The sequence below is a fragment of the Mucor mucedo genome, assembly GCF_025094135.1.
Source record: "Mucor mucedo strain NRRL 3635 chromosome Unknown EV154scaffold_133, whole genome shotgun sequence".
Taxonomy (NCBI): Eukaryota; Fungi; Mucoromycota; class Mucoromycetes; order Mucorales; family Mucoraceae; genus Mucor; species Mucor mucedo.
Window position 1 is genome coordinate 74,878 of NW_026252417.1, and position 15,287 is coordinate 90,164.

The 15,287-nt window shown below is 35.4% G+C and overlaps 2 protein-coding genes across 2 annotated transcripts; both read left to right on the top strand.

The window, feature by feature from the left end:
* Positions 1-642: 642 nt before the first annotated feature.
* Positions 643-1,126, top strand: EV154DRAFT_524724 (uncharacterized protein; the record flags this gene model as incomplete). The annotated part of the gene is made up of 2 exons (XM_051603216.1): positions 643-815; positions 889-1,126. Coding segments are annotated over exons 1-2 (263 nt in total), but the record flags the coding sequence as incomplete, so codon positions are not given.
* Positions 1,127-1,947: 821 nt separating this feature from the next.
* On the top strand, positions 1,948-4,866 carry EV154DRAFT_486107 (uncharacterized protein; the record flags this gene model as incomplete). The annotated part of the gene is made up of 7 exons (XM_051598811.1): positions 1,948-1,973; positions 3,109-3,160; positions 3,581-3,675; positions 3,802-3,845; positions 3,901-4,016; positions 4,326-4,335; positions 4,649-4,866. The coding sequence occupies 7 exons, from the start codon at positions 1,948-1,950 to the stop codon at positions 4,864-4,866; spliced, it is 561 nt and encodes a 186-aa protein (XP_051452827.1).
* Between the last annotated feature and the right edge of the window lie 10,421 nt (positions 4,867-15,287).

The following is a 15,287-nucleotide window of genomic DNA, read 5'->3' on the forward strand; positions in this document are numbered from 1 at the left end:
TTAAGATCAACAGCAGTAATATGATGTAAAGAAATTAATTGTTGATCATGAAAAGGGTCCCTGAAGAAATCTAATTTATCATTCTATAAAAAAAAAAATTGCATTTCAAAATAAACATTCAATATAAATAGATTCTAATTGCAGACAAACACAAAAAAAAAAGGGGGGGGGGGAGACGCATCACCATGTTATATTTAGAGTCGCCCTTAGATTAAGGACACACATCAAATACATTTTTGAACTTTCTACATAAATAAAACCTGTTCTAAAAAAAGTCATTTTTATTCAGAAGCATGATCATGTACATTATGTGATATTGTCAATAGACACCTCCTTATGACAAATGGGCTGTTTTATTCTTTTTATCTAATAAAAACTAGTCTTACCAATGCACATAAATTTAGCATAACATAATAAAGTTTGCATGAATAAGGTACATGTGCGCAATGGCTGTCTTTTAAAAAAAAAAGAATCTTGATTGTTTGACATAACCTACAGTGTCTATTGGCCCAATACATAATTGGTTGTCTTGCCAAATATTCATTGTTTCGTACTATGGATACTTGAAGCAAATTTACGCAGAATTGTTTTTTTTTGTCCTTCTTTTTTTTTTTTAAAAAAAAAAACATATCAGAAAAGAAACTTCTGCAAATCTCATCTTGAGCACATCATGATATTGCTCCCAGAAACTCTATGTCGAGTGTTTAACTGAAAAGCCAGCCTAGCAACTACAACAAAGGATAGAAAGTTTTTAATAGAAAATGTAGACTTAAATCGGGAATGATCTTAGATGTGCAAAGTACTAAATGATGAAGGTACATTATACTAAAAGTATTCGAACAAAAAAACATATTCTAATCCTTAAATTTATGTTGTTCGTTCATGAAGAAACTTCACACTTCTGTCTTGGACCATCATCCCCAAGATCCTGCTGGTTTGATCTCCCGAGAAGTTACCAAATGATAATAACAATATCATTATTTTATTCTTTCTTTTATCAAATAATGAAAAAAAAAAAGGGCGCTTTTCAAGTAGGAAAAAAAAATATTCTCGTAAGAGTTAACTTGATAACTGTGTGTGTGCTTGTTACAATAAAATTTAGCCTGTTGCGATTTCTCTTTTTTTTTAAAATAAGATCGGATTGATTTGTCATTTTCCAGTTATTGATACGGAATGAGTATTCAGACATCGTAAAACCAAAAATTCTGACCATTTGAATATAAGCTTTTACCCTTAATAGGTATTGTCGTTATGAACGGTAAAGGTATGCTGCACTTCCTGACAAAAAAAAAACCAGTGGCACTTTTTCTCTTTTTTTCAAATATATTTTTATTTTATCGTTGCTTTTGAGATTGGGGTTATCTTCATAGCAAGGTGTTCCCAAAAAAAGAAGTCAGCAAGCATCCGAGAAAGCTATAACCAACAGGTAAAAAGTTAAGTTTCTCTCATGTGTAAACTCAAGCCCATGAAAGGGCCGAGGGACATGACTGATTGAAGAACCCTTGACCTTTCTGCCACCTCATTTTGTTTTTATCAAACAGTGCTCATCATGGGTATTCTAGTCTCTTGAAGCAAAACCTATGTGTTTGTGACAGACAAAATACAAACAGACCAGCATATTGGCCATGATTTTTTTTTTCCTGGTGGCTTTTTATACGCATTTCCTTTATGACTGATCTTATATCATGCCCTCTATCCACAACAAATATGCTTCTGGGTTGATTATTTAAAGCGGATCGTTTTTTTTTTCAATTTTGATACAAGATGGTTTTTTTTTTTTTTTTATTCGTAATATCAGAAAAATAAAAGCTCGCCTTGGAGCATGATTGCTTTCAATCATCCATTCCTTCAATTGACTGATTTATTATTTCACTCAATTTGACCGTCTCTATTTCATTCATGTCTTGACCACTTGTATTTCTTTTTTTTAACTTTATTGAAGATTCAATGAAAGTCACACGCCATAATGAGAGGTATGTAGTGATAGTAAAGTCATATAATGAAGGAGGGGTTAAGATGCGAAGAAAGACGTTATGCTGGTTAATATACAGTGACTGACAATTAAAATCCGCCCAAAATTTTCTGTTTTTTGGGAAATGTCAAAAGTACATCCCAGTAAAATGTTCTCTAGTGGACAACTTACTGTGGCAACGTGCCTTTAAAAATTTAAACAGCATACTCTAAGATGTATAGCACAACTTATAAAAGTTCAATAAAAAAAAGTTCAATATATCTGGTGTTGCCTGCTTCGGCTTCGATGACAGCCTTGCATCGGACGGGCATTGAAGAAACGAAAGCCTCCAAGTATCCAATGTTAATGTTCGACCATTCGTCTCGAACAATGTCCTCCAACTTTTGAATACTTGTAAACATCTATTGAGCGCTTATTCAAACGAAGAGTGAGGTATCTCCGTATATGCTAAATAGGGTTTAAATCAGGGCTTCTAAGTCGACATGTGTCAAATCCGGTTACCATGGTCTTTTGCTTATATCCACTTGGCATAATTGCCTGTGTGGATTGGCGCACCTATCTTCTTGGTATATAAAGTCTCTGTTATAGATAAAACATTGATTTTTGATCCAAGAAATAGCATAATTTGACACTATCGTGATGTACTTATCTTGGGTCGATTATGCCTCTCAGAAGGACGAGCGGGGCCCAAACTTTTTGCGTGAAAGCAACCCCACATCATCAACGATCCATTGTCAAATTTCCAAAAGTTGCAACTCTAGATCTCTCCTTCAGACCTTCTCCAGGCTTTTCGGATGACTGCAACACCAGCTGCACCTCTTCCAAGTCTAAACATCGACTCATCGGACCAAATTATTACTGACACCCACTGTTCGGAGAACCAATTCACCTTATTCTTACACCACAAAAGCATCACTTTTTCTTTTGGACATCCGTAAGAAGGGGGGTACTTCAGTGATTTTACATTGCTGGAACCCCATTTCCTTGATGCATTTGTGGTATGTCGTCAAAGATACCTTCAAACCTGACGTTGACCGCAGCTTCATTCCTTATAGAATAAAACCAGTTACTGTGTTGTTTAGAAACGTTCATTAGCAAAGTGTGAAAGTAGTAAAACTAAAATTTTATTAAGCTAGATGTACAAACAGAAGCATTACGCTTTGCACCGATGGCGAAAGCACTGAAGAGGTAAGTTGGGGGTTAATGAAGAAAAAGACATTACAATAAATAGTTGAGTCTTGAAAGCCTTATTTACTGGGTGACTATATTTAGCCTATGTCCCCCTATCAGTAGCAACTAGCATTTTAAATTAGTTTGTAAGAAAAATCAGAAACCAAAGTGAACCCTTACAAATTCCAAGCTTTTCTTCCTTTTAGCGCTTCAACATCGTTGGGTGCTGTCACAACAGACCTTCTTTGTACCAAACCAAGAAGCTCTGAGCTACATTCACAGCAAAAAGCACTTGCATGAAATACTTACAGACATCTGTTTAGTTTCAGTTGATTGTTTGCGTACAAAATTATTAGCAGCAAACAACTCTAATACAATTTCAGTTGGTAACTGTTATTCATTTTGCATACAAATTTGTTTGCAGCAAAAATTTAAAAGAAAAAAGCAAAACAAAACCAGTTGGTGACAATTCAAGCAAACTTTGGTGGCAAAAACCACAACAAATTTGAGTCAAACAAAAAATCAGCTATAGGGTAAGGGCTTTATCTTCATTATTATTCGTCATGAAAAGAACGTATCTGCCTAAAAAAAATATAAGTAATAGTAAACCCCATAAAACAATATTCTGTATGTATTGAATATGCTTTTTTTTAAAAAAGCTACATTGTGCAGAAAATTAGTGAAATAAAAAACACGCAGGGAAGTAAGTAGTAGACAAAATAAATTTTGTCTGCCTGAGGCTATTCAAATTTTAAAAGTCATGTCAAGCCACCCGACTGGGCAAACTGCATTCCCTCGCTCAATACGCGACTCTCAAAAGAGTAAAAAAATCTGGGGACCGGGAAAAGGCTGGATTGCAATGAAAAGAAGGGCAGTAAGGAATAAAAAAAAATCTGAGGGGGGGGGGGGGCAGAAAAAGGCTGGGTTGCAATTACAAGAAGGGCAGTAAAGAGTAAAAGATCTGAATACAATCTTCAAGCGTGAAAAGGCTGGGTTGCGTAACTCATTTCTCCTAAATAAGCAAGGCTTTACTCGTTGAACAAATCTCTTGAGCTTGTTACCAATTTTATAACCACTTACTTTTTTCATATGCGTATACAAATGTGTTATCAGTACATAATGGATTCTATTAGATCACCAATAGCTTTTTTAGGATGTACTCAGAAACTCTTTTCATGACTAGCTGTATGAAGGTAAAGTGACCATTTCTCCCTTTAAAATAAGTTCATCATTTACATCAGACCGTCCATCACAGACCCGAAATACCAAAAAGAAAAAATAACGCACAATGATAGACGCAGGTACAGTGTCGTGATTGAGGCTATATACTTAATATATGACTCTATCACTTCTTAAATCTTCCATTTGATAATCCTAAATATATCTCTTATCGATACTTTACATTAAATACTGATCATTTACTTTATACACAGGCTTGATCTCATATCATCCTTCATACAAGTATAAGGCGTACTCATTTAAAAAATAACATTAATTTAAAAACAGATGAAGGTTACATTAGCCACAATGAGGTGCCACAGCTAGCTTTATTAAGAACTACAATTTCCCCTGAATATTGTGCTACAAGATATGCACAGTTTAAGGATGAATGTTATTGTTATTGTTATTGGCATCTCATTATGGTCTTTCTTTACGGGATCATTACATCCGAGTACTATCTGGATAAATCTACCCACAATCGTCATCAGCCTGTCTGTTATTAATGTCTGAAATTATGTGCATGTAAAGACCACCTTTTATTTGTTCAAATCTTTATCAATTTCCACATACAGCCACTTTCAAATTTCTGGGTCATTTAGGATCGGGTACCTTCTGGCTATTCCAAAGAGTTGGATTTTTCAGGAGGCCCTGTTACACGCACTGGAAATAAACCAAATATAAAATTTTTATATGCTACCTGTCGGATTGTGTCAGCCATTCATAGTTGAGATAAGTCTTTTAAAACTATTTTATCAGACTCATGAAACCCCTCCTTCAAAGTTTTGTTCCTTGGGTTTTGCGATACTTTTAGTTTCCTGCTCAATGCCCTGTAACATAGTCAGACGCGTGCTTTTATTTTTGTTTCCATTACTGCTCAAAAAAATATTTTCTGTACTGAGCTCATAAACGTTCATTCTCGATAGCTTGAGTATGAGAACCCCGCCTTCCATTTTTGGCGGCTCTTACTTTAATATAATAAGGGCAATTGTATTTACAATTGTCCTTTTGACGTTGACGATTAGTGTCTCAAAGCTATTTTCGAGGGCAAAGTTTTTAATAAAATTGGTCGTGATTTCTTTGATGGCATTGTATGTTAATATTGGCAAAAGAGCAGACACTTTCAAAAATTTTAAAATTTATTTTGATTTCTAGAGAAAAGAAGTTGTTTCATTTTTACAGAGTGTAAGGCGATTAAGGGACAGCCACTACCGCATGTGATCTCTTAGTAACAGCCAATAGGTTTCCGATCCCAGGCTGTCACTACGCTCACTTTGGCTGTATCTAAGGTGTAATTTCTGGCACAACATCTCTCCGGAGGAAGGGCCCACTGTTTACTTTGCGAAATATCTTTTTTTTTTTTTTTACTCTTACAAGAATAAGGATAACAATATCAATTAAAATAACGTTTAAAGCAATTTGTTCCCATCCGTTTTTAGAAGAGACTCAGTGTGTTTATCACACACAGTCTACCGAAAGCCTCAAAACCTTGACCTTAACTTTGGTTGGTCATTGACGAAAGAGATTTCTATAAAAAGAAAAGAAACCTACAGAATACGAAAACAATCACCGTATCGTAAAGCGCTATTAAATGCCCTAACTTTTTTTTTCCAATATACTTGCTGGCCGCCTGTCGAAATTGCTTGTATTAAGAACAGCAACTGTCATAACATTAAGTTATTAGGGCTTTTGTGCTTTCAATTTAAAGATCCCCCTCCCGCCGCAAGCACAGTTTAAGTTAACCAAAAAGAGAAAAGAAAACAAACAAATTCTTCTTTCTTTATATACAGATTTACATCTGTTGCCATTCTTTTACAGTACACCCTGTGGGGAAACTTTTAACTTAATTCACATTCTCGAGATTACACCATTTTGGCCCAAATCCCTTTTATATTCTCCCGCATCAATCCCTCAAACTGTTTACAGTAGACATATATGTTTATTTTTATTGGTACCTCTATTACTTTTCATCGCATTATTTTCGTATTTCTTGTCATCCTCATATCATCAAGCCAAAGCATACCTCTATTTCCTTGTATACTACACCCTTATCCACAATGTATGCTCTATGTGTCGTATTCATTTGCCCTCTCGTGTTATGCTTCTCATGTTATACTTGATCTCGTATTCACCTTCTGCTTTTCTTTTCGTGGATTTGCTGTATTTTGATCGCACTAATACTTTCTGACCTTGTCTCTCTTGCTCTCCTTTGTCTGATTACACCTATTGTACCTCGTGTTGCAAATAAATAACTCGTAAAAGGAAGACCAGCCTTCAATTCTTTCAAGCCTTAAGGAAATTTCGTCATTATCTTCATTGTCTACAGACAGCCTATAGCAATTGCCTATAATTCCAAATTGTCGTTTGGCGATCCTTTCCCAAAGATCATGGTATCTATCATGAGAATTTATTGGTGATCCGTTGCAGTTATAAGTTTCCTGATCTCAAGTTTCAGTTGCTGGTTTTATTATCCCGGCTTTAATCCACTAGTCTAAACCAGCAGGCCATACATTTATCAAAATGAAGGTCAAATACCTGATAAACAGTACAAGATGATTTAAACTATGGGAAGCTAAAAACGAAATTAGAACAAAAATAAAAGCGAACCCCCATGCCTGTATAATTACCTGTTTAACCTGGTTTTAAAGGTGGTATAAAAATGGAAAGTTTCCTACACTTTTTCTTGCGAGATTGTGGGGAAAGAAAAGAAAAAAAAGGTGCGGTTTTTTTTTTTGATTTTTTTTTTCAACTGTTGAAAAACCTTTGTTATACCCAGAAATGTCTAAAGCAGAAAGACTCTGTCGCGTTAAAACACCTGGCTGTCTATCATAGAAACGAAAACTGCAAACGCACACTAATGCTGTTCGTAAAAAGATCAGGTACGCTCTCTTGGAATGATGGTCATTCCTTAGCCATTTTTTGCGCGGTGTACAAAAATAGAAGGAAACGCAACGTTCAATTTTTAGCCTAATATGCTGTGGCCGATAAATACGCCTGTAAGACTTGATGACGTGAAATGGCTCCAGCTACACCTCACGTCGTACATTCCACCTTTTCAATTTTTAGGTGCTTATTTTTATTCTTTCACCAAGAAGACATTCAACAAGCGTAAGTCTAACAAAAGGCAGAACCAACAAGGGAAATAAAACGCTCCAATACCTTTTCCGTTTCCATAGATAACGACTTTCACCATTATGGATTAAATCGACACAATTTTTCCCTCTCTTCTGAATTGAACCACCCCCACTACGAATGATAGACAGTGCTTAAAAGACATAGACAGCCCACATCAACAATAAATGAACAGCTACAAAATAATAACATAATAAAAGCAAAGAAAGATTTGAATGAGTTCAAATTAAATCCGGAGGAAGTTCCTGCAAAACCTTTGGTCGTAGTACCTTTATAACCTATTTATACTTGAATCATGTGTGATCAACAGGCACAAACACACTAGTAGGTTGTCAAGATGTAAATCGTTTGAGGTGAGTTATTTTTTGTGTCAAATGGGATTGGGATACTTATTCTTTTATGAATTCGTCCTAATCAAAATTCCGTCCCAATCCTTGACATAATGCCAACAACATGACAGCTACCCATACATCGATTTATCATTAAAGCATGCGTATGGCTAAAGCAGAAGATTGGACTTTTATATATAAACACTCGTAGAAGATGGCATAAATTTTATTTCATCATGTTATCTGGAAGTTTATTTATCTCTATAAAGATCAATTGGTGATTAGAACATTTAATCAACCGAGGAATTCCGTATTAATTAGCCGTGATTTAAGAACAATAAAAATGGATCGCTCTTAATTTAATGGATGTAGAAAATGGAAAACATACACGGGTATTTGGTGGTGAAGTAGTATATGCGAATGGTAAATTACACGCCACAAAGGAGCAACAAGGATGTTAATAATCATAACTATCCAGTGTAAGCCAATTTATTCATCACAAAAAAAAAAAAGCAGAAATCACATTTGACGAGGTTGGAAGTTCATTTCATTTGACACATGTATTCATCACCAAACACAGAGTTTGTGTGTATAATTACCGGGGAAAAGAGAGTGTCGCTGTCTTTAGATCGTCTACCATGTCCTTTGTACAACAAGTCTTTTTTTTTTTTTTTTTTTTTCTACAGTATTATCAGTCTGATTATCAAGAGAAAAAGCAGGGTCTTCAAAGTGTTCTTGTCCTTTACTTCCTTGAATTATTGCATCGGTTACATCAAATGCAGTTGAGTTGGGTTTCTTTTTTTTTTGTAACCTCAACAGCAAACAATCGAACCTTATTTATATTTAGGTAATGTGCTTCTCCATAATTAATGGCTGTCGGTAGGTTTAACCTTGATCGACTGCTTTCCAGTTTGGTCACAATGATAACTTGAGGGTTGATTGCTTCATCAAAGAAAAGATCAAGTGTATTCTTTTTCTCAACCCGTGAGTAGTCTTGAGGATTCAGCTACTGAGAAAAAAAAGGAAAGCTCAATTTTTTGATGCGATACATCACAGAAATTTTGTATATGTTACCTGTCGGATTGTGTCATTTATTCACGGTTGAGATAAGTCTTTTAAATCTATTTTATCAGGCTTATGAAACCCCTCCTCCAAAGTTTTGTTTTTTGGGTTTTGCGATACTTATAATTTCCTGCTCAATGCCCTGTAACATAGTCAGACGCGAGCTTTTTTTTGTTTCCATTACTGCCCAAAAGAATATTTTCTGTACTGAACCCGTAAACGTTCATTCTCGATAGCTTGAGTATGAGAAACCCTCCTTCCCCTAGTTTTTGGCGGTTCTTACTTTAGTATAATAAGGGCATTTGTATTTGCAATTGTTCTTTTGACGTTGACGATTAGTGTCTCAAAGCTATTTTCATGGGCAAAGTCTTTAATAAAATTGGTAGTGATTTCTTTGGCGGCATTGGGTGTTAATGTTGGCAGAGGAGCAAACACTTTCAAAAGTTTCAATTTCTGGAAAAAAGAGTTCGTTTTATTTTACAGAGTGTATGGCGCCTAAGGCACAGCCGCTAGACTGTGACCACGTTCACTTTGGCTGTATCTAAGGTGTAACTTTCGGAGAGAGGCCGTAAAATAAGCTCACTGTTTACTTTGCGATATATCTTTCTTTTTTTTTTTTTTGCTCTTACTAGAACAAGGATATCAACGGCCGTTCCCTAGCAAACATTATTTTCAAAAACAAATCGCTCAATTTGTGAAAAAGAATAGCACCCCCAGTATAAGTCTATCTTATAATTATACTATACTCAGGAGAGCGATGTGGCCTATGTACAACCAGTGAATTAGACGTGATAATTTAGTAATTAGCAATACTATTTTAAGTAATGTCACACTTGTTTTTACTTTTTGTAATATATACCCCCCCTTCATATATTTGGCTGGTAAAAAAAAAATTGTTTTTGTTCCTAAAACGTGAAGAATTTGCTTGGAAACGGCCAACATCAATTAGAATGACGGTCAAAGCACTTATTTCCCAGCCGTTTAAAAGAGACGCGGTGTGCTCATCATAAAAATTCTACAGAAAGCTTTAAAACCCTGACGTTAACATTGGTTGGTCATTGACGAAAGAGAATTCTATAAAAAGAAAAGAAACCTACAGAATACGAAAACAATGACCGTAACGTAAAGCCTTATGTACGTGCTATTAAATGCCCTAACTTTTTTTTACTAATATGCTTACTGACCACCTGTCGAAATTACTTGTATTAAGAACAGAAACTGTCATAACATTAAGATATTAGAGCTTTTGTGCTTTCAATTGAATGATCCCCCCCCCCGCCTCAAGCACAGTTTAAGTTAATCAAACAGAGAAAAGAAAACAAACAAATTCTTCGTTCTTTATACACCAATTTACATTTGTTGCCACTTTTCTATATTAAACCCTGTGAGGAAACTTTTTACATAATTTGCACTCTCGAGATTACACCCTTTTGGCCCATATCCCTTTTATATTCTCTCTCATCAATCTCCCAAACATTTTGAAATAGATTTACAGTAGCCATACCTCTTTATTTTTATCGGTACCCCAAATACTTTTTCAGCACCTTATTTTCTTACTTCTTGTTCTCCTCATATCATCAAGCCGAAACATACCTCTATTTCCTTGTATAATACACCCTTATCCACAAAGTATTCCTTATGCGCCGTAATCATCTCCCATCTCGCGTCATACTTCTCATGTTATGCCTGATCTCGTATCCACCTTCTGTTTTTTTTTTCGTGGATTCGCTGTATTTTTGATCACACAAATACTTTCTGATCTTGTCTCTCTGGCTCTCGTTTGTCCGATTACACCTATTGTACTTCTTGTTGCAAATAAAAACCTCTTAAAGTGAAGTTCAGCATTCAATTCTTTCATAATCCTCAATGAAATTTCATCTTTATCTTCATCGTCTATAGACAGCCCACAGCAATTGCTCATAATTCCGAACTATCGTTTGGCGATCCTTTCCCAAAGGTGAAGGTAACTATCATGAGAATTTGTTGACCATCTATTGCAGTTGTAAGTTTTCGGACCTCAAGATCAAATTGCTGGTTTTATTATTACGGTGTTAATCCACTAGTCTGATCAACAGGCTAAACATAAATCAAAGTGAAGGCCAAATACGTGATAAACGGTTTAAGATGTTTTAAACTTTGAAAAGCTAAAAACGAAATTAGAAAACAAAATGGCGAGCCCCCGTGCTTGTATGATTACCTGTTTAACCTGGTTTCAAAGGTGGCCTGACATTGGAAAGCTTGCTACACTTTTTCTTGCGAGATTGTGGGCGAAGGTCGGGAAAGAAAAAATAAAAGAGGTGCGTTTTTTTTTTTTTTTGTTAGCGCTTGAATAGTCAAGTCACAACAGGACATCCACCAGGCAGTCTTCAAATAATTTTACGAGCTTTTGAAAAACCTCTTTTATACCCAGAAATGGCTAAAGCAGAAGGACTTTGCTGTGTCAAGACACTTGACTGTCTATCATAGAAATGAAAACTGCAAACGTGCACTAATGATGTTCGTAAAAAGATCTAGCACGCTCTCTTTGGATGGTGGCCATTCCTTAGCCATTTTTTTGCGCGGTGTACAAAAATAGAAGGGAATGCAGCGTTCAATCACTAACCCATGGCACTCCTGATGCTGTGGCCGATAAATACGCTTCTCCGACTTTATGACGTGAAATTGCTTCAGCTACAACTGCACCTCAGTTGGTATATTCTACCTTTTCAGTATTTGGAGAAAGTTCTAGGTGCTCATTTTTAAACATTCACCAAGAAGATATTCAACAAGCGTAAATTCAACAAAGGATAAGACCGACAAAGGAAAGAAAATGCACCAACACCTTTTCCGTTCCCATGGATAACGACGTTCATCAATCGGTATGTGTTAAATCGACGTAATTTGTTCCTCTCCTTTGTATTTATCCACCACTACGCATGATGGGTAGTGCTTAAAGAACATAATATCGACACTGGATGGACAGCTACACAACAACAACATAAGCAAAACAAAGAAAGATTTGAAATTCCTGCAAAACTTTGGCCGTAGCACCTCCTTGACATATTTAAACTTGAATTATGTGTGATCAACAGACATATACACACTAGTAGGTTGTCAAGATATAAATCATTGGAGGTGAGTTATTCTTTGTGTTAAATGAGATTGTGATACTTACTCTTTTATAAAGCCCTCCTAATTAAAGATCGATCTCAATCCTGGATGTAAACCCTATAACATGAGAGCTACCCATACATCAATTTATTACTAAATCATGCATATGGCTGAAGCAGAAGACTAGACTTTTATATATACACTCGTGGAAGATGGCATGAATTTATTTTATCATGTTATCTGGAAGTTTACTTATCTCTTTAAAGATCACTTGGTGATTATGACCGATGGATTCCGTATTAATTTACCGTGATGTAAGAACAATAAAAATGGATCGCTTTTAATTTAGTGGATGGAGGGAATGGAAACATACACGGGAATTCGGTGGTAAAGTATTATATGAGAATAGTAAATTACACGCCACAAAGGAGCAACAGGGATGTTTATAGTCAAACTATCCGGTGTAAGCCAATTTGTGTATCACAAAAAAAAAAGCAAAAATCATACGTGACGATGTTAGGAATTCATTTCATTTGACACATGTATTTATCACCGAATACAGAGTTTGTGTGTATAACTACTGGGGGGAAAGAGAGTGTCGTTGCCTTTACATCGTCTACCATGTCCTTTGTTAATCATGCTTTTTTTTTTTTTTCTTATGGTATTATTAGTCTGATTATTAAGGGAAAGAAACAGGGTCAAGTCTTCTTGTCCTTTACGTCCTTGATCATTGTATCAGCTACATCAGATACAGTCGAGTCGGGGGGGGGGGTTTAAAAAGCTTCAATAGCAAACAATCAAACCTTGTTTATATTTAAGTATTGTGCTTCTCTATAATCCATGGCTGTCGCTAGGCTTAACCTTAATCGGCTGCTTTTCAGTGTGGTCGCCATGAGAACCTGATGGTTGACTGCTTCATCAAAGAAAAAACCGGGTGTATTCTTTTTTCTAAACCCGTGAGTAGTCTTGGGACTTCAGCTACTGAGAAAAAAAAAAAAAAAAAAAATAGGAACGCGTGAGCGGGGACAGAAAAAAGCAATTTCAGCGGTATTTGACCCCGAGTCTCACTGCCTGCTTAATTCATTGAGCACCGGTGGAGAGTCACTGCTTAAGCGCACAAGCTTACTTGCCAGTATAATAAAAAATTGTCCTACTTGCTCTTTTTAGAATGTTTTTTTTTCTTTTTTTTTTTTTTTACATTAAAATCAACCTCTGTTCGTACATAATAACCCCCCCCATAAACTTAAAGCAATAGAACTGTCTGGCCAGAAAAAGAAAAGAGACGATGTATACCCTACACTTAAGTAATTACTGGTTTTTATAAAAGGAGGGACACCAAGATTAAGCAGCTGAATTCAACTCAACGAGACTCTTTTTATCTGCAAAGCAAAACTTAGGTCTTTGCGTTAATTCCTAAAAAGACATGAACAAATTAACTCCAGCTCAAGTATGAATTGGTAAGAAGTGGCTACAGTTGAATCAGGAATAACTAACCCATTTACGTCTACTTCGACTACAGTTCATTTACACAACGTAGCCGTTAGCACTCAGTAAACAAGATGTATGTCACGAATCGTTTTCGGGACTAACACTATAAACACGTAAAGCTTATATTTACAAGGACCTTGAACAAATAATAAAGGAGTTTAGCAACCTCTTTTTGTTTAGAAAATCTTAACTGATCAATCTAACTGTTTATTGTTGATGCTGGATACTGTTCCGATGAAACTGAAATATTATTTAGTTCTTTTATCTGTTAAGTGGCATCAAATAATACATGTCCAATTGCTTTATAAACATTGAAATGTTCAATTTTTAAATAATAAAACAATCTTACTTGATAGCCTATTTAATGAAAAGTTTCTTGATACGATTATAGAATAACATTCTAATCTGAACTATAAGATGAGTTGACATTTATTTAAAATCAATCAATTTTATTTTTTATTTATTTAAATAAAAGGAAGCTCATGTAACTTTTGTCTCAAGCGCATATTTTGATCTTTTTATTGGGAGGTGGACAAAGATAAGGAGAGGTGGACAGGGATACTGAGGTGGGCAGGGATACTGAGAGGTGGACAGTGATCCTGAGAGGTGGACAGGGATACTCGCATATTTTTTTAGGTGGACAGCGGAGTTGGTCCACTCAGGTTGGGATGCGTAAATGTATTTTTAGAATTTGTTTTTCCCCTTCTATGCACTCATTTTCTTAAATGTGGGGTTGCCTAATTAAGCAAAATGACAGGTTCCCATCAAAACAAACTTTTTTTTTTTTCATTTCTAGGGTAGACTTTTGTCTTTTTTGTTTATTTTCCTTTTTCATTTTTTTCTTAACACTTTTTTCCCATATGATTATAATTTTTAATAAGTGGTAAGCTTAAAATTTTATATACTTCTTCATTCAAATAACATTCTTTACTCCAGTGTCTAATGCAAACATAGTCTCTGTACGGGAAGCATCGTTGAAATAAAGTAAGAGAAATAAAAGCAGTTGTTATTCTTTCAACTCATCCTTTTCTTTTTTTTTTTTTTATAAATGTAGGAAAGTGTCTTTCTCTCTGGTTGCTAAGCTCCTTAATTTACTGAACTACCAATCTTTTTTCCTTTTGAAAGACGCTGTAACCAAGTCCTAATTAGAATGCTGCTCATGTTGCTTACACTTGGCTGACGCGTCGCGGACATGTTTTTTTAAGAAGGTACACAATTTTTTTTCTAGCTCTATTACTTTTGTGCTAAAAAAAATATTCTTTAGCTTCCCAAGGTCGGCTAGTGCTCTTTTTGCAGGTCTTATTATTTTCGTGAATAAAAGGTACGGATGATTACACTAAAATAAAAAAGAAGCCATTTCTAATTTTTTAAAATAGATTCAATTGCTGCTAAGTCCTTGTCAAGAAATTCGTCCATAACAACTATCTTTTGGGAGAAAGGTGGTGCTCACTATCATTGAATCGTTCCGTTTGTTTGTTTTTCGATGAAATGGTTCCGTTGTGTCACGTCTAGTACTCTCCCCTTCTTTTTATAAACATCAAGCCTTGTTTATCTATTGTTACTTCTTGCATTTACTTTGGGTAAGACTTCCATATAGTTTTGTATCTTACAATTTCTAATTATTTCATTTTCTAGAATGCTATTTTGTGCTTGTTTTTTTTTTGGATCAGGTTTGGATGTATGGCCTTTTTTTTTTTGTGTGCATCTCGGGTAAGACATAGACCCGTACCGAAGTGTTCAGTTTATTTATTATTATTTTTCTACGATAGATTCCCACGCGATGCCCCTTTATTGATGTACATGATATGATGGATATGGTTTCTCGT